We start from the raw sequence: 20865 nt of genomic DNA, 5'->3' as shown, positions 1-20865 counted from the left end.
TCTTAATTCCCCACTTCTCCCTCTTCATAGGAGAGATGCTCCAGCCCTCTTACCATTTTTGTGGCCATCCTCTGGACTGGCTCCAACATGTTCATGTCTTTCTCATGTTGGGGGCCCCAGAGTTGAACACAGTATTTTAAGTGGGGTCTCACAAGTGCAGAAGAGAGAGTGAGAATCACCTCCCCTGACCTGCTGGCTATGCTTATTCTGATGCAGTCCAGGATTTTGCTTTCAGGGCTACAAGTGCATATTGCCTGTTCGTGTTGAGTTTTTCAAGCACCAACACCCCCAGGATCCTCTCCACGAGGCTGCTCTCACTCCCTTCTCCACCCAGCTTGTATTCATGCACAGGACTTCTTCAACCCATGTGTGGGACTTTACACTCAGCCTTGTTGAAGTTCATGAGTTTCACACAGGCCCACCTCTCAAGCCTGTCATGGCCCCTCTAGATGACACCCCTTCCCTCCAGCATGCCAACCTCACCACACTGCTTGCTGTCATCAGCAAATTTGCTGAGGGTGCACTTGATCCCATTGCCCATGTCACCAACAAAGATGTGAAATAGTGCCGGTCCCAGTACCAACCCCTGAAGCACACCTTTTGTAACTGATCTCCACTTGGACATTGGTCTGTTGACCACAACCCTTTGAGTGTGACCATCCAGACAATTCCTTATATCCACTGAGTGGACAACTGTCAGATCCATGTCTCTCCAGTTTAGAGACAGGAATGCCACATAGGATGTGTCAAATACTTTGCACAAATCAGGTAGATGGCGTCAGTTACTCTTCTCTTACCCACAAAAAATGTAACCCCATTGCAGTAGGCCAACAGATCTGTCAGGCACGATCTGCCCTTAGTGAAGACATGTTGGCTGTCACCAATCACCTCTTTATTTGTCATGTGCCTTAGCAGAGTTTCCAGAAGGATCTGTTCCATGATCTTGATGGGCTCAGAGGTGGGTCTGACTGGGCTAGAGTTCCCCGGGCCTGCTTTTATTCCCTTTTAAAAAGTGGGGGTTATGTTCTCTCTTTTACAGTCAGTAGGAACTTCACTGGACAGCCACCACTTTTCAAATATTATGAGTAGTGTCTTTGCAACTTCATCTGCCAGTTCCCTCAAGACTCTGGGATTCATCTCACCTGGTCCCATGGACTTGTGCACCTTCATATTCCTTAGATACTCCTGAACCTGATCTTCTGCAATAAGTGGTTCTTCTCTCTCCCAGTCCCTGCCTTTGCCTTTTGGGACTTGGATGGTATGGCTAGAGCTCTTCCAGTGAAGACTGAGGCAAAGAAGTCATTGCGTACCTCAGCCTTCTCCATATCCTGGGTAACCAGGTCTCCTGTTTCCTTCTGGAGAGGGTCCATGTTTTCCCTAGTCTTCCTTTTATCACTGGCATACTTATAGAAACCCTTCTTGTTGCCCTTGAACTTCCTGTCTAGATTCAATTTTACCAGGGCCTTAGCTTTCCTGACTTGATCCCTGGCAGCTCAGACAGTGTCCCTGTATTCCTCTCAGGTTACCTGTCTTTGCTTCCACTTTCTGCAGCCTTCTGTGGTGGTTTTATTCAGGTGGGCATCTGAGCTCCAGCACAGCTGCTCTATCACTCCCCCTCCTCAAAGGCAAAGGGGGAGAAAATATGATGAAACCGGCTCAAAGGTTGAGATAAGGACAGGGAGATCGCTCAATAATTATCATCATGGGCAAAACAGACTCGGAGTAGGAAGATATTAAAATTTACTGTCTATTACTAACAAGCTAGAAAAGTGAGAAACAAAGGAGAGAAACCCAAAACACCTTCCCTCCATCCACCCTCTTTTATCTCCTCCGCTTAATGGAGGAATGGGGCTTATGGTCACTCTATAGCACTTCGTCTCCGCCGCTCCTTCTCGGTCACTCTCTGCCCGTGCTCTAAAATTGGGTCCCTCCCATGGGATGCTGTCCTTGTTGAACTGATCCTGAGTGGGCTTCCCACAGGCAGCAGCTCTTCAAGAACTGCTCCAGATATGGGTCCGCACCACAGGGTCCATTCATCAGGAGCAAACTGCTCCAACCTGGGTCCCCCACGGGCAGCAGCTCCTGCCAGGTCACCTGCTCCTGCATGGGCTCCTCTCCACAGGCTACAGCTCCGTCCCGGAATCTGCTCTGGTGGGGGTCCTCCAGAGGTTGCAGCCTCCTTTAGTGCAGGTCCACCTGCTCCACCGTGGTCTCCTCCATAGGCTGCAGCATGGAGATCTGCTCCACCGTGGTACACCATGGGCTGCAGGGGGACAACCTGCTCCACCACGGTCCTCAACACAGGCTGCAAGAGAACTTCTGCTCTGGAACCTGGAGCACCTCCTTTCCCTCCATCTTCACTGACCTTGGCCTCTGCCAGGCTATTTATCACTCCTCTCTCCCCCAGCTGCTGTGTAGCAGCATTTTTTTTTCCCCTTTTCCCTTTTCTCAAATATTCTCTCAGAGAGGTGCAGACAACATCACTTATTGGCTCATCTCTGGCCAGTGGCAGGCCCCTTGTCTAACATGGGACAGCTTTTGGATTCTTCTCACAGAAGCAACCCCTGAAGCCCCCCACTAACAAAACCTTGCCACGTAAACCCACTACACCTTCTTTTTTGTGTTTGACTTTGGCCAGCTTCTCCTTGATCATCCATGCAGACGACCTGTCATTTTTGCCTGACTTTCTCTTTTCTGGGGTGCCCCTCAGCTCTGCTTTTGTGAGACCCCACCTGCAGTACTGCATCCAGTTCAGGGGCCCCCAGTGCAAGAAAGACATAGACCTGTTAGAGTGGTTACAGTAGAGGGCAATTATTAGAAGGAAGAAATAGCTGACCTAGAAAGAAATAGCTAAGAGTGTTGCAGTTGTTCAACATGAAGAAGAGAAATCTCCAGAGACTTTATTGATTCCTTTCAGTATTTCAATGGAGCTTATGAGAAAGACAAACATTTTTATGTATTTATTTATTTATTTATTTATTTATCATTGGGGCCTGAAGTGACAGAACAAGTGGTCATGCTTTTGAACCAAAAGGGTGTAGATATAGATTAGATATAAAGAAGAGAGATCTTAGGATGAGAGTAGTGCAGCACTGGAACATGTTTCCCAGAGAAGTTGTGGATGACCCATCACTGGAAGTATCGAAAGCTGGGTTGGAAGGGCCTTTCAGCAACCTGATGTAGAGAGAGATCTCCCTGGCCATGGCAGGGGCATTGGACTAGATGACCCTAGAGTCCTGTTCCAGCCTAAACTGTTCCTAGATTGTATCATTCTTTGATTCTAAGCTGTGCCCTGAAACACAAACCCGTGGACTGATAACAGATTCCCTCCAGATGGCTTTTAACCCTATAGCACATCCCTTCCACTAACTTATCTTCCTTCTCATGCCCACCCCCCACCACCAAAGCTTCCCTTTGAGGCAGGTTTTCCCTCCCATGCAGTATCGCATTACCAAGAAAACTTCCAACGTCTCAGAAACTACCCTTCATACAGACATCCACACTCATCAGCCTTCCAGTGGCCTGTCAGCTGACCGGATAAAAGGAACTTCACCACGATCTTCCAAGCCATGTGGCCTTCCTGCTGGCCTTTCAGCTCTTCAGATAGACACAACCAAGCCACATGCCTGCTGTTCTCCTGCTATGTACTTAGGTGCAAGAATCTTGACAACCCACAGCTAGGCCACTATTGCATGGGCTTTTCAGGGACTTGGGCAGAGGACGTCACACAAGCACCATGCCACACAGGTGCCTTCTGCTGACCTGTGAGAGATGCTGGGAGATGTGAGCCTAAAAGCCCATCTGCCAGCCACGAGGAAAGGGTTAACCTGGCAGCTACTTCAGAAAGATGGGACTTCCCAGTCCCTTGTCCAGCCATGCTCCTGCTGCTGGCCTAACAGCTCCAGAGGCAGAAGTGACCTCGCAGTCCCCACCAAAGCCAATTGCTTCCTACTGGATTCAGTGTTTCCAAGGCACTACTGACACCCAATAAGAACATACCCACCTAGCACACTCCTTGGCATGCAGCATGTAACTAAATAAAAGCAAGACTGTTGTCATCTTCAAAGGCCGTGTACCTGTTGATGGCCTTTCTCAATGGGTAGGGGACAGCTATGTGCAAACTCTGTTAGGTATTCTGGCAGGAACGACCTTAAAGGAAATAATCACACCACCTGCATTTTGGTGCCTTCTCAATTCCTTCTGCACAGTTAAAATGACACATGTTTACACCAGCCATCGGCCTGAAGGTGGCACATCAGGTCCTCAGGCAGAAGTGCCCCGACACCCACCTGCACAGCCAAGGGCCTCCTTCTGCCTCCTGAGATCCTGAGGCACAGCTGACCTCAGCAGAGCATCCCTACCCATCTCCTCCTTGAGTCCTGTGACCTCACCAGATCCATATCACCTCACCTGCCTCCTCCAAGACCAAGTGATTGATCCAGGACCTCTCAAGCCCTGCCTAGCCTCATGGGGCCAAACCCCTTCATTTACATGATAAGAGTGGAGGAATGAGGGATTTGAGGTTTGGTTGCTCAGTTTAGGGTCTAGAGATTGTATCTTACCTTCCAGGTTTAGGAACTGGGCAACGTCTTAGAGGGAGGCTTGTGAGTTCAGTTTTGGGTAGACAGTCAGTGTTTAGGGTATGAGCTAGATGTCCGGTTAGGGTTTAATTACATACCTTGTTACGGGATGATATCTGGCAATATAATGCAAGTGACTAAGAACTAGGGATTAGCGAGAGCGATATGTTAAGACTAATGGTAACAAGTAATGTGTTTGGGGTTTGACTTCAAGGTAGGAAATGAGGTTGGAGTTTAGAGCAGTGGATTCCTTTTGGGGTGAGGGATAGCATTTAGTTCTAGGTTAGCACTAGGTTTTCGGGTTACTGGTTAGAAATTTTGCCAGGGCCTAACGTGAATGCTTTCCCAGTGAGTGTTGCAGCAGCAGCAGCCTTATCTGAACCCCTCTCACCTCCTCCAAATCTTTCCTTTCTCTTAGCCAAGTCCCTCTTCTCTCACAAAGGTCTCGCACCTTTACTCTCCCAGATTTCCCCTGGCTTCCCCAAATGTGTCACCCTGTTGGGGGCAGCTTTCCGATGGCTTTTATGACCTCAGAGGCTCTGCCTCCCTGCTGTTGGCCAGCCAGGGGCTGGGACAGAAGTGACCTCACAGCCAGCATCCACAGGGCTACAAGGAGCTGTTGTGCTCAGGAGGCCTCTTCCCAGCCCCCCCAGGAGCAGTGGGTGCAGGGGATGCCCTGCACAATCCCTCAGGTACTCTGCCTGCCAACCAGCTCATGCTTCAGAAGGCCTCCCACACATCCAGCCTCGTTTCCTCATGCAGCCTTTAGTTCCTCCAGGGCATCCTGAAGGAAATGGCCACCTCTGTGTGGAAAATTGAATCAAGAACTGAATATATATTTTAGAAAAACGTTGGGAAATTTGCAGAGAAGGAATTAGTGTGAAAGTCACTATGACTAGCATTGCTTTATTCAGCTGGTTTCCCAGCAGACCATACCTCCAAAAAGAAGCGATCTTTAGACTCTGTATGTCCTGCTGCACATAATGGCACCCTGCAGAAACAGCTTATGGCACTTGGGCTCATTCAGGTTCATCTCACCACACCCACACTGTGGGCAGTCTCAGATGGACACGGCAAACATGGACTTCAGATGTAGCCATTTAGTGTCCATAGCTGGAGGAATAATAAACTGTGTGAGCTGGGAGGACAGCCCAGTGCTGGGAGCAGTGGTTGCGAGGGGCTGCTCTGGGACCATTACAGTGGAGCAGCATCTGCCTGGTTGTACAGAGAAGAAGGACCCAGCCCAGCCCCTGCTCTGCTGGTCCTCCCTGTCTCTGCCAGGAGGCCAGCCCAGCTCAGCCCCTCCCCATTTCTCCACACCTCCCTCTCCTCTGTCCAGACCAGCCCAGCCTGGGCTGGCCCCAAAGCAGCAAATGGAGAAGTGCAGGTCAGTGTCCCTGCTCCTGCCATCTTCAGGAGATGCCCTGCCACTTCCGCCCCCCACCCAACCCCCAACCCCGCCCAGGCCCTGGGGGTCCTCAGGCAGCACCACTGCACACACACACAGTGCCCTCCTCTGCTCCCGGGACACCCCAGGTCCCACACAGCCTTGCCCCAGCCCACCACATCTGGGCTGGCCTGAGCAGCCATTCCTGCAGCCCCTGCCCATGCTGCCCACAGCCCCCGAGCTGGCGGTGCTGCTCTGCAGAGCGAGGGGGCTGTGGTGCGTGGGGCCGTGGGGGCACTCTGCAGGGCCGTGCTGGTCAGGCTGGGAAGGCAGAACCAGCTCGTGGAGGGCATTGCCACTGGCTGCCTCCCACACAAGTGGTTCTTTGGCCATGGAGGGTGCGCACGGATAGCTGGCCTTCTTCAGAGTCAGAGACTCATGGAAGAGAAACAAGGAAATCAAGGAGCCTCCTTCGAGTCTACTCCTTTGCAGTATCCATGAGAGCAGCTTTGGAAGAAGAGCTGAGCCTTCAGGCACTGCCCTCAGCAGATCCCCTTTTATGCTGGAGATGCTGGTGTGGAGCCAGCTGTGTTAGAGAAGTGCCCCTGGCCTGTCCCTGCCTGTGGACACAGGACTGCCCCACAGCAGCACGATGAGCAAGTGACAAGAACAATCAGTCCTCACAGCAACACAAGGTCAATGAAGGAGAGCATGGGAGGTGAAATGGAGAGCAGCTTGGGACAGACCAAGCCCTGGGGTTCCCTGGCAGTGCTGCTGTGCCAGGACTCTTCTCCCCTCCACCTCTGCACACAGCCAAGTGCGCCTGCAGCTCCACCACAGGTCTCTGAGGAAGGATCTCAGGCAAGCATGTCACTGCAGGGTTCTTTCTATTATTTAAATACAAAGAGAGACTGGTTCCTTGTTTACACCAAGCCTTTGAGTCACACAAGACAAGTAGATACTTGAATAGAAAGGGGTAGAAGAATAAACTTTCTTTCCAGAAAACACTATTGGAAGAAAAAGAAAATAAAGAAGAAATACATACACACAAAATAAATAAATAAAATAAATAAATAAATAAACAGCATCTGCACCTCTAATCAGTTACATTATGAGTAATATGCTGAAGATAACAAGCAGTTTATTCATTCTGAAATACGTCCAGTCACCAGTTTCCCCAGTGAATCCTTCAGCTCCTGGTTCCTCATGCTGTAGATGAGGGGGTTCACTGCTGGAGGTACCACCGAGTACAAAACTGCCAGTAAAAGATTCAGGGATGAGGAGGACGTGGAGGGAGGCTTCAAGTAGGAAAATGTGCCAGTGCTGATGAACAGGGAGACCACAGCCAGGTGAGGGAGGCATGTGGAAAAGGCTTTGTGCCGTCCCTGCTGGGAGGGGATCCTCAGCACTGCCCTGAAGATCTGCACATAGGACAGCACAATGAAAACAAAACACCCAAATGCTAAAATGGCACTAAACGCAAGAAGCCCAACTTCTCTGAGATAGGCATCTGAGCAGGAGAGCTTGAGGATCTGGGGAATTTCACAGAAGAACTGGTACAGGGCATTGCCTTGGCAGAGGGGGAGGGAAAATGTATTGGCAGTGTGTAGCACAGCATAGAGAAAAGTACTGCCCCAGGCAGCTGCTGCCATGTTGACACAAGTTCTGCTGTCCATTATTGTCCCATAGTGCAGGGGTTTGCAGATGGCAATGTAACGGTCATAGGCCATGATGGTGAGAAGAGAAAATTCTGCTGAAAGAAAAAAGACTAACAAAAAGGCTTGGGTAGCACAGCCTGCATAGGTAATGGCCCAGTATTCCCAGAGGGAGTTGGCCATGGTTTTGGGGACAGTGGTGGAGATGGAGCCCAGGTCGAGGAGGGCGAGGTTGAGGAGGAAGAAGTACATGGGAGTGTGGAGGCGGTGGTCGCAGGCTACGGCTGTGAGGATGAGGCCGTTGCCCAGGAGGGCAGCCAGGTAGATGCCCAGGAAGAGCCCGAAGTGCAGGAGCTGCAGCTCGCGTGTGTCTGCGAATGGCAGGAGGAGGAACTCAGTGGGGAAGGTGCTGTTGGGCATTTGCTGTCTCTAGTACCTGTCCATTGAGAAAAAAACAGACAACTTACCAAAACTTCTCTGAGTAAAACCCCCTGCTTCTCTACAGAAATCACCATTCCCTGAGCTTGCATTTCAGCTATGGACGTGACACTGCAGGGAAGGCACTCTTAGTCTCCTCGTTGTGTATCATCTTGCAGGACACAGGCTCCTCTCCTCTTCTGGAGGTCCAGATGAGGAGGAGGTGGCTCATGCCCCAAAGCCCCTGAAGGCAGAGGCCGTGCTGGGTGGCAGAGGAGAGCAGGGGGTTGCTGCAGAGAAGGTGCCTGCACTGCAGGCCTGGCAGGGAGTGCCTGAATCCCCCCTCCCTTTGTGTTTCAGGCAGCAGCTCTCTCTCCCTCCCTGCCCAGGTCTCTGCTGCCTGGAGCTGTCCCTGCTGGGAACTGCTTCCCTGTCCCCACATCTCCTCCCTGCCATTGCTCACAGACCCCGTCCCACCTGGTGTGTGCTCTGCTCTTCCCTGCAGACACCACCTATTTCAGGGCACTTTACAGGGACATCTTCCTTTGTTTGGTGGCTAGGGAGCAGCTCTGACCTGTCCTGAAAGCCCTTCAGGGCAGGAAAGTGAAAGAAGAGACTCTGAAGAGTGCCTTCCCTTCATGTAGTGCAGGACTTGGTCTTCCCTTTAAAGAATCAAGCCCAGAGATGTCCTGTTTATGTTCTGGAGCTGGGAGCAGCCTGTCCCGGGCAGAAGCCTCTGGGCACCAGCAGGAACCTGCCCTGCCCTGCTCTGCCCTGCCCTGCTGGGGGGGCTCCTTCCACCCACAGCTTCTCCCCGCAGCGCCCTGGCCAGCTCCCCAGGCAGGCTGAATGCTGAGCCTGGCAGGTGGCAGAGGCGACAGCCCCTGGGGCACAGCAGGGACCCTGCTCTGCACCACAGCCCTGGCCACCCCTGCCTGAACCCCTGCATCTGGCCCCACAAGAAGGAACCCTCATGTCCTGTCCCTCTGATAGTATGGACAAGTAATCCCTGCTCTGGAACTTGTCGTTCTCCTCTACTCCAAAGAACCTCCGAGAGTCCTCCTGAAAGCTCCCAGAGGCTGTGGGATTTGCCAGCAAATCTGGAGATGGCACCAGGAACAAGAGCTGCCCTGCCCTGCAGCCACAGACTTACCCTGTTCAGGGCTGGGAAGATTTCTCCCGCAGTGAGCTCTCAGCAGCCCCCCTCCACACTGCCTTTAACATCTCCCTCCCTTCTCTCAGCCGCCCTTGTCCCCTGCAGGCAGTGCCCCCAGCCCTGCTGCGCTGTGCAGAGGAGCTGCTCCTGGGCAGAGCTGTCTCTCTGCAGCACTGCCCACTTGCCAGGAGCTCCCCTTGGGCCCAGGAGCCCGGCCCAGCTCAGCAGCACAGGGAGCTCTTGACAAGTCCCTGGGCTTCCAGGGGAGCTACAAGGCCTACCGGAGAGCTACAAGGTGAAAGGCAGGCTGCATCCCATCTCTTCCAAGCACATATTATTATTCAGACGGAGGAAACATTTTCACAGAAACTGAAATCACTCTGTCTACATAAGCTACGCAACCAATTGCCGGCCTGCAGGATCACCATATAATACAATGCTCTGAGTCTGAAGGGACCTTAAAGACCATTTTGTTCCAGCCCCCCTGCCATGGGCAAGGACACCTGTCCGTAGACCTGGCTGCTCAAGGTCTCATCCACCCTGACCTTGAACACTACCGGGGGGGATGAGACATCCACCACTTCTCTGAGCAACCTGTTCCAGTGACTCACCACCGTTTGTGTGAAGAATTTCTTCTTTAGATCTGATCTAAATCTACTCTTTTTTTTTCTTTTTTTTTTTTTTTAACTGTTGCCCGTTGTCCTACTGCTACTCTCCCTGATAAATAGTCTCTCCCCATCTCCTGTTTGTCTCCCCCTGTTTCTTATGAAGGGGGAAGGAGAGAGTGGCTGTGTGTGTGTGGTGCTTTACTGCTTCCTGGGGATAAACCACAACGTATCCAGGGACACAAACCTGACTGACAAATGATAAAGGAGGCAGTGAAGGGAGCCAGACATGGTCAGTCACGCTGACTGGTGAGAGCATGGGAGAGAGAGAAAATGTTTATTCCAGGGAGGTTATCTGATTAGGGACCTTTTTAGATGGGAAACCAATGGAAAAGGGGTAATGCTGGTAAAAGGCACGTCCTATTAAGACAGCCTGTGGACTGCTGGGTAGTCTGCAGAAAAGAAGGCTGAAGGGCGACCTCGTTGCTCTCAATAACTTCCTTAGGAGGGGAAGTGGAGAGGAGGATGCCGGTCTCTTCTCCCTGGTAACCAATGGCAGGACATGTGGGAGAGGCACAAAGCTGCATCAGGGGCTGTTCAGACTGGGCATTAGGAAAATTTTCTCTATTGTGAGGATGGTCAAAAACTGGAATGGTCTTTCCAGTGACCTGGTTGATGTCCCATGACTGTCAGTGTTCAAGAGGCATTTGGATCATAGAAATATAGGATCAACGAACGGCTTGGTGAGGAAGAGACCTTAAAGATCATCCAGTTCCAAGCCCCCTGCCATGGGCAGGGATGCCACCCACTAGATCAGGTTACCCGCTGCCTCAGCCAGCCTGGTCTTGAACACTTCCAGGAACAAAGCATCCACAACCTCTCTGGGCATCCTCTTCCAGTGCCTCACCACCCTCTGAGTGAAGAATTTCCTCCTAACCTCTAATCTAAATCTCCCCCCTTTTAGTTTGAAACCATTCCCCCTTGTCCTCTCATTATCTGATTGAGCAAGGAGTCTCTCTCCATTTTTTTATAAGCCCCTTTAAATACTGAAAAGCCACAATGAGGTCCCCCCAGAGCCTTCTCTTCCGTAGGCAGAACAGCCCCAGCTCTCTCAGCCTTTCTTTGTAGAAGAGATGCTGCAGCCCTCTGACCGCCTTCATGACTCTCCTCTAGATCCACTAACAGGTCAACATCTTTCTTGTGCTGGGGGCCCCAGACCTGGACACAGTATTCCAAGTGGGGCCTCACAAGAGCAGAGTAGAGGGGGACAATCACCTCCCTCGACCTGATGGCCAGTCCTCTTTTGATGCAGCCCAGGATGCTGCCAGCCTTCTGGCCTGCAAGCGCACACTGCCGGCTCATGTCAAGCTTGTCATCAGCCTCCGCTCTGCTCAAGAAAGGGGGTATGGTGGGTACACACCACATGACACCCAATGGTTTTACCTGCATGACCATGGAGAGGACATGAAAAAATGGAATGGGAAATCTACCTTGACCCTAGAGGCATGGGTATGTGAGTTGCAAGGAAAAACAATGGCCAAAGGGGGGGTCTTCTGAGAAAATTGCTGCTCCTGTTTCCATCACAGTCCCTGAGACACACGGAAAACTACTATGAATAGGGCTATAGGGGCCCTGCTTCCAGCCAGATGGAGGGAAGGGACAATCATGTTTATTGGACTGTGTGGATTTAATGACCTGGAATCATAGAAGCATAGAATCATAGAACAGTCCAAGTTGGAAGGGAAACAGAAGGATCATTGGGTCCAACTCCTGGTACCACACAGGTCTACCCAAAAATTCAGACCATGTGACTAAGTGCAGAGTCCAAATGCTTCTTAAACTCTGACAGGCTTGGTGCAGTGACTACTTCCCTGGGGAGCGTGTTCCAGTGCGCGATAACCCTCTCAGTGAAGAACCTCTTCCTGATGCTTAGCCTAAACCTCCCCTGCCTCAGCTTGACACCATTCCCATGGGTCCTATCACTGGTCACCAAAGAGAATAGACGGGCACCTGCCCCTCCACTCCCCCTCATGAGGAAGCTGTCGACTGCGATGAGGTCTCCACTCAGCCTCCTCTTCTCCAGGCTGAACAGACCAAGTGACCTCAGCCACTCCTCATACATCTTCCCCTCTAGGCCCTTCAACATTTTCATAGCCCTAGCAATGACGTGCTTGATGCACCCCAGGATACGGTTGGCCCTCCTGGCTGCCAGGGCACACTGCTGGCTCATATTCAGCTTGCTGTCAACCACAACCCCCAGATCCCTCTCTGCGGGGCTGCTCTCCAGCGTCTCGTCCCCCAGTCTGTACGTATAGCCAGGGTTGCCCCGTCCCAAGTGCAGGACCCGGCACTTGCTCTTGTTAAACTTCATGCAGTTGGTGACTGCCCAGCTCTCCAATCTGTCCAGATCTCTCCGCAAGGCCTTTCCACCCTTGACAGAGTCAACAACACCTCCCATTTCAGTGTCATCAGCAAATTTCCTCAAAACATCTTCTAGTCCTGCATCTAAATCACTTATAAAAACATGGAAGAGTATTGGCCCTAAAACGGAGCCATGGGGTCCCCACTAGTGACTGTCCACCAGCCTGATGTGGCCCCATATACCACAACATTTTGAGCCCTACCCATCAGCCAATTGCTATCCCATTGTATGATGTTTTTATTTAGCTGTATGCTGGACATTTTGTCCAGTAGGATCCTATGGGAAACTGTGTCAAAAGCTTTACTGAAATCCAAAAATGTCAGACGCATAAGAATATAAGGCTCAAGTGGACACTGGTGCAAACTGTACTGTTATGCCATCAAGCTGTAAAGGGGCAGAACCCATTTGTATTTCTGGAGTGACAGCGGAATCCCAACTGGTACCAGTATTGGAGGCTGAAGTGAGTCTAACTGGGAAGGAGTGGCAAAAGCACCCCATTGGGACTGGCCTGGAGGCTCTATACATTCTTGGCATAGACTACTTCAGGAGAGGGTACTTCTAGATCCAAAAGGGTTCCGGTGGGCTTTTGGCATATCTGCCTTGGAGACAGAGGACATTAAACAGCTGTCTGCCTTGACCCGGTCTCTCATGGGACCCTTCTGTTGTGGGGTTTCTGAGGGTTGAAGAACAGCAGGTGCTGATGGCTACACCAGTGGTGCACCTGAGGCAGTATCACACTAACTGAGACTCCCTGATTCCCATCCACGAGCTGGTTCATCAAGTGGAGAGCCAAGGGGTGAACAGCAAGACTCGCTCATCCTTTAATAGTCCCATATGGCCAGTGGACTATCGTGGCCTGAAGGAAGTCATGCCACTGCTGAGTGCTGCAGTACCGGACGTGGTAGAACTTCAGTATGAACTAGAATCAAAGGCAGCCAAGCGGTATGCCACAACTGATATCACTGATGTTTTTCTCCATCCCTTTGGTAGCAGTATGCAGACCACAGCTTGCTTTCCCTTGAAGGGCTGTCCAGTCCACCTGGAATCAACTGTCCCAGGGGTGGAAACACAGCCCTACAATTTGCCATGGACTGATGTGGACTGCACTGAAAAGGGGGAAGCTCCTGAATACCTGCAGTATATTGATGACAACATAGTGTGGGGTGACAAAGCAGAAGTATTTGAGAAAACAAAGAGGATAATCCACATCCTTCTGAAAACCAGTTTTGCCTTAAAAGCAAATGTAATCAAAGGACCTGTATAGGAGAACCCATTTATTATGCCTTTAGAGTACTTTTCCAAAAGTTATGCAGGAGAGATGGGATCACTTTTCTTAAGAGCTCTAAAAGTTATAGTCAAGTGTTACTTAAGTCTGAACTGTCTCTTTTCCTTCAGTTTTCCATCTTAATTTGAGATTTTGACCACCTCATTGAATATCTCCAGCTTTTAGAAGAGCTTTGAAGCTTGAAGACAAGGTGACTTCATAGTTTTTAATCTCCTTGTCTTTTTCGTAACTATGATTTCAGGGCTCCTATCTGTTTCTCAGCATCCTGGGCTTGACCAGTGCAGCATGACGGCTGGTGTTAGTAACCTTTGTTTTCATGGCTCAGATCTCTTCCATTTCAATATTCAGGTTCTCTCTTTTTTCAGTACTTTCTTCTCTTAATTCGTTTACTTCTTGGCAGTAGAAGATCTCACCTGTATTGGCAATAACGTGCACTTCAGTCAGTTTTCTCTTGCCCTTTTGTCTTTCCACTCCTTTCAACCTTGCTGCACCTATGTCATATACAGAAATGGTTTTGTGCCCAGCAGGCACACATCTCCATGAGAGAGAGAGCCCACTCTGGCAGCCTGAGAGAGCTGAGGCTGCTGCATCTCCATGTCCCTCAGTTCAACCTGAGCAAGGCAGAGTGTGTACTCCTGGGAGGCACACACACAAGCCTCTCTGGCTGAGCAGGACGGAGAGACGTTAGTGGGAAATGTGAAGTGGTTGTGTGTGCACTTGAATGCTTGTGTGTGTGTGCAAGGCGGATCCCTCCAGCAGCTGGGCTCAGACACTCAGCCTCCCCTGGACATGTGCCTGGCTCCCATTCTCTCCACTTGAGGGGACCAGAACAGGCCCTCTAACACCCTGGTTCTACTCCAGTTGCTGCACTCACTCCCCATGTACACACACCATGTGTACCTACAGCCCTTGGCAGCAACCCCCTTAGTATATTGTGATGCAGAGAGCTGCTGCCAGTGGTTCATCTTCATGGGTTTCCTTCCTGGACATCGGGGTGGTGGTCCACCCAAGGCAATCCTGGAAGGAGCTGGGACAAGATCTTGGTTCCACAGGAGCCTGTGACTTGGGTTCCCACCTGCCATTGTGCTTTGTGCTCTTTTGGGATCATGGAGAATGGCCCTTGATGAGCTGGGGGCTCATCATGCAATGGGCCTGGAAGCAGCCAGGGCAAGGCATGAACATCCTGCCACCACTTCCCTGGCCCTTCCTTTTGCATGCAGATGCACTTCTTATCAAACACCCTAACACAATCCAGCAGGAACATAAACCTCTGGAGACATCTACTTGTGGAGGTCACATACATATGGAGGTGGTATTACATAAGATATGACCGCAGAGAACTTATATTGCTCTTCAGAAATGCATCACGATTAGGGGAAAAGCTGTGCTGTTGCACGGGCCATGGCTTCCTTCAGGGCCAGCATCACGGCCTTGTTTCTAAGACTGTAGATGAATGGGTTTAAGAACGGGTACAGGACAGTGTTCAGCAAAGCTACAATTCTGTTGGTCTCCAAAGAAACATGTCCTGAGGGACATGAGTAGAGAGCAATGCAGCTTCCATAGACAATGGCCAAGGTGGTGAGATGGGAAGAACATGTAGCAAAAGCTTTTTTCCTCCCAGAGGCTGCTGGCATTTGTAGAATACAGAAAAAGATGCTTGTGTAAGATGCCAGAGTTAAACACAAGGAAGACAGCACAATAAACAATATGAAAACTGATTCTGTTTTCCAAAGCAGGGTGACGTCAGAGCAGGAAAGTTGGAATAATGGGGTGTTGTCACAGAAAAAATGCTCAATCTTGTTCAAACCACAGAAAGTGAGCTTGGAGAGCAGCACCAGGTGGTAACTCAAGAATGCGAAGCCCATGACCCAAACAGCAGCAACCAGGTGGATGCAGAGCCGATGTTTCATGATGGCAGCATAGCGCAAAGGCTGGCAGATGGCAACGTAACGGTCAAAGGACATGACAACAAGGAGAGTGAACTCTGCACCACCCAGGGCAAAATAGAAAGAGGACTGGGCAAAGCAGCCACCTACTGAGATTGTTCTCCTGCCAGAGCTCAGAATCACCAACAGTTTGGTGCTTGTGGAGGATGTAAACCAGATTTCCAGGAATGCCAGATTGCCAATGAAAAAGTACATGGGAGTTTGCAGGCGGTTATCCACACACACCAGGAAAATGATGGCTGCGTTCCCCGTCACCGTTGTCAGGTACATAAGTAGAAGGACCAGACGGAGAAATAGCTGTAGCCTTTGATCAAGCCCTGAGAAGCCTGCGATGATGAATTCAGTAACGACAGTTCCATTGCCTACTCCCATGCCCAATTTCCATTCATCCTGCTGAGGTAGGAACATGGCAAAACCAAGTACAGTAATTTCATGGTCTGGACAGAAGGCTATCTCCTTCCTTCTCTCTTTTCCTGCTTGCAGGCTTCCCATACAACAGAGAGAGAAAGAGATTCCTTTGGAACTTCCTCACACCCTGACTTTTCTATTTCACATATCAAGCAGAGTCCTCAGGGAATTTCTTGTCTTCTTTCCAACTTTGTCCATCAGCCACAAGCGATTCTTTCTCAAGAACACAGGGCTAAGAAAGGGTTGTTAGTGATTGCACCCCGTTCCTGGGAAAGTTCACATTCACTCAGAACAATTGCAAACATCCATCATAACAATGTTTCAAAAGGAAATCTCATGTCCTGCACAAATATTTCCTACTATGTAGATGCTAAACCATGAATTCAAGTATGTATATTTAAAGTTCTTCTCTCTCTTCTTCAGTACTTGCCTTTTTGGACTAGCAGCAGCAGAGGATCCCTTGGTTGATTTCAAGACAAACAAATTTCATGTATCTCTTTTGTAATGCCCTGATTTATTCTGCATCATCTTCCCCTGTTTCTTTAGGAAAGAGGGAAAATGGGGACCAAGTGTAGTTTGCCTTTTTCAGTAATCTAAATTAAGGACAAAATTCATTATTGTCCCACCAGGTCAGTGGAAATGGATCCGTCACACAATCTCATCTGACCTCATTCTGCGTGGAAATGCAGTTGTTTCCAAACAGTTGCTCTTCTCTCTTACTATCAGATGGTGTCACCTAAATGCCTTACTGCTCCGAGAGGTGGAAAAATCTTGTCATCTTCAAAAGCTTAAGGATGGTCCTTGTTGTACAAAGAGGAAGCGCCTAAAAAAAGCAAAGTGCCAAGTACTATTGTGTAGGCTTATATTTCAGTTGTCTAAAAGTCATATCCTGGAGGCTGAGCAATTTAACTTACTCCCATCCTGTCAATGCTGAGAGAAAGAAGAACATCTGAAAGAGATCCCTCACCTTTATTTTGCATGGCAGTTCTAGTCTGGGACGACCCAGCCACGAGCACTTTCTCTTGTCTCCATTGACTGTTGGGGAAGCCTCGGGAGAACAAGTTCTCACAGGCACCAGGAGTGAAGTAGGTGAAACTCATTACTGAAGTCTCAAGTCTCTGATGATTTAGGTAAGTTGCTCTCATCTGTAAATCAAACTACTCCTCTAACAGGAAAAAAAAAAAAAAAAAAACAGAGAGAGAGATGAAACTCATTACTCAAGTCTCTGACGATTGTAGTAAATTACTCTCTTACATAAATCACACTACTCAGGTAGCAGGAAAATAAAGAAAACTAAAACAAAAAGCACAAGAGATACTTGTTCAGTAAAGACAGACATTTTCTCCTTCACCTTTCCCTATGTGTTTAGACATAGAAAGGATCAGAGCAGATGACTGCAAAAAGAAACCACCTCAAAATGCAAGGGTGGAGGAGGAGATGATGGGTTTGAAGCAGTGAAAGGCTTCTCTGTGGGATGTGTTGTCCCCTCAGGACCTGTCCCAGGGCAGAATGGGTGCACTTAGGCAGTAAAATGGGAAGCTCAGAAGTGGGTAGTACAACCATGTTTGCACGGACATTTCAGCCTGGGGCTTGGGATGGTCTTAGACCCCAAGTGCCCCACCTTGCTCTTTGCCTCTAGACTGGCAAAGGGAAATCTCTGCACTGGCTTCATCTGGAAAACTTGTTGAGATTAACCCATTAGCTGTAATTGTTTTAGCAAAAGCTCAAGCCCAGTCACCAACAGCAATATGTTGCGGTTTAGCCCTGACAATCAACTAAAAGCACTGAGGGGATCTGGTCAAAGACCTTTTCCCATGCAATGAGAAAAAATAAGAATGGGAGGCAGTGACAGGAAACAAGTCTGGTCAGTCACATTAATCATAAGATCACAAAAACATATAAAGATTTGGTTTCAAAGGCACCTTAAAGATCATCTATTTCCAACTGCCCTGCCATAGGGAGGGGCACATTCCACTAGACCAGGTTGCTCAAAGCCCCATTAAGCCTGGCCTTGAACACTTCCAGGGATGGGGCACCCACAGTTCCTCTGGTCAACCTGTTCCAGTGCCTCACCACCCTCAGAGAAAATAATTTCTTTTGAATATCCAATCTAAAACTACCCTCTTTTAGTTTAAAAGCTACCTCTGTTCTGACTGGAAATGCAGGACGGGGAGACCCAGTGGGCACAGTTGTCTGTGCTGCTGCTGCTAAGGACAAGAGATATGGATCCCGATCTGTCTCAGGAGCCTCACACTGAAATGTAGGTGCATGGGGTTCACATCCAAGCCTGATACATGAACTCCTCTTTCTGGTGGAGATGATCAAGGAAGAGGAGCACTTGTTTGCAAGCACCCAGCAAAGAAGTGCACAGCAGCCGTCCCAGTCCATGTCTTTTCTACCTCCTGCAACAACTGCCAATGGGGGGGTGGTCACTCTAAATGCCTATGTCATGCTTTTCTGATCCATGAAGAGTTTTCAGATACCCAAAGGCATCAGAAATGGCCCCAGAAACCTATGTCCAAGTTATTCCGTCTCTTTTTATTCACAGACTCCCACCTGCATGTTTTCTCTCCTCCAGCTGGACCCCTCTCTTCACATCTAATTCCTCTTCCAAGGATCCCCCAGTGGGCTGCATCAGCTCAGTACTTTGGAAACTTGGTTGTACATGTTGCACCTGGGCTATTGCCTGTGGTTGGGGGTTAAGAGAAGCTCCTTTCCTCTTCTTGTCTCACACCTGGCTTTCTCATCTGGAAGAAATCTCAGCTGATGAGCTATAGGCCTCAGAAAAATTAGTGTTCAGGCTGGCAATATAATGCTAGGGATTAAGGGATATGGATTATCAAGAGCAATGGATTAAAAATAATGGAAAGAGCTGATGTGGTGTGGGCTGGACTTCAGAGTAGGATTTGAGGTTGGGGATGAGAGCAGTGGATTCCTTTGAGTGTAAGGGATAGTATTTAGGGTAGCACCAGGTTTTCAGGTTCCTGGTTAGAAACATTGCCAGGACATAACACGAACATTTTTCCCAGTGAGTGTTTTAGCATCATCAGCCTTACCTGAACCCCTCTTAACTCTTCAAAATCTTTCTTTTCTCTTAGCCAAACCCCTCTTCTCTCCCCCAGATCTCCCAGATATGTTCTCTCAGCTCTCCCCTGGCCATCCCAAATGTGTCACGCTGTTGGGGGCAGCTTTCCGATGGCCTTTATGACCTCAGAGGCTCTGCCTCCCTGCTGTTGGCCAGCCAGGTGCTGGGACAGAAGTGACCTCACAGCCAGCATCCACAGGGCCACAAGGAGCTGCTGTGCTCAGGAGGCCTCTTCCCAGCCCCCCCAGCAGCAGTGGGTGCAGGGGATGCCCTGCACAATCCCTCAGGTACTCTGCTTGCCAACCAGCTCATGCTTCAGAAGGCCTCCCACACATCCGGAGTCATGTTCCCCATGCAGCCTTTAGTTCCTCCAGGGCATCCTGAAGGAAATGGCCACTGCTGTGTGGAAAATTAAATCAAGAACTGATATATGTTGTAGGAGAGTGTTGAGAGCTCTGCAGAGAAGGAATTAGTGTGAAAGTCATGTTGATTAGCATTGGTCATATCCATATCCAGTGAACAAGGGCCCAGACCAGACTGCTCTGTGGTTCCCCCCAGCCTCTCTCAGGAGGCCAGCCCAGTCCAGACCCTCCCCAGCTCTCCACACCTCCTTCTCCTCTGTCCAGACCAGCCCAGCCCAGCCCAGCAGAGGAGCTGAGGCTGGGCTGGCACTAAACCTGCAAATGGAGGAGTGGAGGTCAGTGGCAGTGTCTCCGCTCCTGCCATCTGCAGGAGATTCCCAACCCCTGGGCATCCTGCAGCTCCCCAGGACAGCCCTGCTCCCCAGCACAGAACACCAAAACACTGCTGGCCCTGGGGCTCCTCAGGCAGCACCACTGCACACACACACAGCACCCTGCTCTGCTCCCGGGACACCCCAGGTCCCACACAGCCTTGCCCCAGCCCACCATGTCTGGGCTGGCCTGAGCAGCCATTCCTGCAGCCCCTGCCCATGCTGCCCACAGCCCCCGAGCTGGCGGTGCTGCTCTGCAGAGTGAGGGGGCTGTGGTGCATGGGGCCATGGGGGCACTCTGCAGGGCCGTGCTGGTCAGGCTGGCAAGGCAGAGCCAGCTCGTGGAGGGCATTGCCACTGACTGCCTCCCACACAAGTGGTTCTTTGGCCATGGAGGGTGCGCACGGATAGCTGGCCTTCTTCAGAGTCAGAGACTCATGGAAGAGAAACAAGGAAATCAAGGAGCCTCCTTCGAGTCTACTCCTTTGCAGTATCCATGAGAGCAGCTTTGGAAGAAGAGCTGAGCCTTCAGGCACTGCCCTCAGCAGATCCCCTTTTATGCTGGAGATGCTGGTGTGGAGCCAGCTGTGTTAGAGAAGTGCCCCTGGCCTGTCCCTGCCTGTGGGCACAGGACTGCCCCACAGCAGCACGATGAGCAAGTGACAAGAACAATCAGTCCTCACAGCAACACAAGGGCTCTGAAGGAGAGCATGGGAGGTGAAATGGAGAGCAGCTTGGGACAGACCAAGCCCTGGGGTTCCCTGGCAGTGCTGCTGTGCCAGGACTCTTCTCCCCTCCACCTCTGCACACAGCCAAGTGCGCCTGCAGCTCCACCACAGTTCTCTGAGGGAGAATCTCAGGCAAGCAAGTCATTGCCATGTCTTTTCTATTATTTAAATACAAAGAGAGCCTGGCTCCTTCACACGAAGTTTCTATGTCACAAGAGACAGGTAGATACTGAAATGGAAGAGGATGAACAAATACATTTCCTATTCTATCATGAATAAAGGAAAGGAAATTTAAAACATAAAACTAAATAGCACCAAATATATTGGGTCTGAAGCTGTAATAAGTTACCTTATGAGCGGTATGTAAAAGATGGGCGGTTTATTGCTTCAGAAAAATGTCCAGTCATCACTTTCCACACTGCATCCTTCAGCTCCTGGTTCCTCATGCTGTAGATGAG

At 50.1% G+C, this 20865-nt stretch overlaps 4 protein-coding genes, 1 long non-coding RNA gene and 1 pseudogene across 9 annotated transcripts in view; all 6 read right to left on the bottom strand.

The window, feature by feature from the left end:
• The window catches only part of LOC308184367, a 295002-nt gene that overhangs the window by 161446 nt on the left and 112691 nt on the right, over window positions 1–20865 (bottom strand). The gene's annotated exons all lie outside the window — the stretch shown is intronic.
• LOC308184326 (olfactory receptor 14A16-like) overlaps window positions 1–20865 on the bottom strand; it is a 169329-nt pseudogene that overhangs the window by 55000 nt on the left and 93464 nt on the right. The window lies entirely within an intron of this gene.
• The window catches only part of LOC308184344 (olfactory receptor 14C36-like), a 195479-nt gene that overhangs the window by 124315 nt on the left and 50299 nt on the right, over window positions 1–20865 (bottom strand). The window lies entirely within an intron of this gene.
• The window catches only part of LOC308184361 (olfactory receptor 14C36-like), a 155969-nt gene that overhangs the window by 133281 nt on the left and 1823 nt on the right, over window positions 1–20865 (bottom strand). The window contains exon 1 of one of the 2 annotated variants that reach the window (XM_080571416.1): window positions 9193–9944. The exons of the other annotated variant lie outside the window; for it this stretch is intronic. The gene's annotated coding sequence lies outside the window, so the exon portion shown is untranslated. Of the gene's footprint in view, window positions 1–9192; window positions 9945–20865 lie in introns of those variants that run through there. 2 annotated transcript variants of the gene reach the window in all.
• On the bottom strand, window positions 7077–9194 carry LOC308184335 (olfactory receptor 14A16-like; the record flags this gene model as incomplete). Its single annotated transcript, XM_080571388.1, is given in 2 exon segments — window positions 7077–7112; window positions 7116–9194. Coding segments are annotated over 2 exon segments (963 nt in total). The 5' UTR covers window positions 8043–9194.
• On the bottom strand, window positions 14822–16432 carry LOC308184328 (olfactory receptor 6E1-like). Its single transcript, XM_080571381.1, has one exon. It carries the CDS (start codon window positions 15943–15945, stop codon window positions 14878–14880), a length of 1068 nt encoding a protein of 355 aa, XP_080427507.1. The 5' UTR covers window positions 15946–16432; the 3' UTR covers window positions 14822–14877.

This window comes from Anser brachyrhynchus, assembly GCF_964034855.1.
Source record: "Anser brachyrhynchus genome assembly, chromosome: 31".
Taxonomy (NCBI): Eukaryota; Metazoa; Chordata; class Aves; order Anseriformes; family Anatidae; genus Anser; species Anser brachyrhynchus.
The sequence above is the reverse complement of the archived record's forward strand: the minus strand, read 5'-3'. Positions and strand labels throughout refer to the sequence as shown.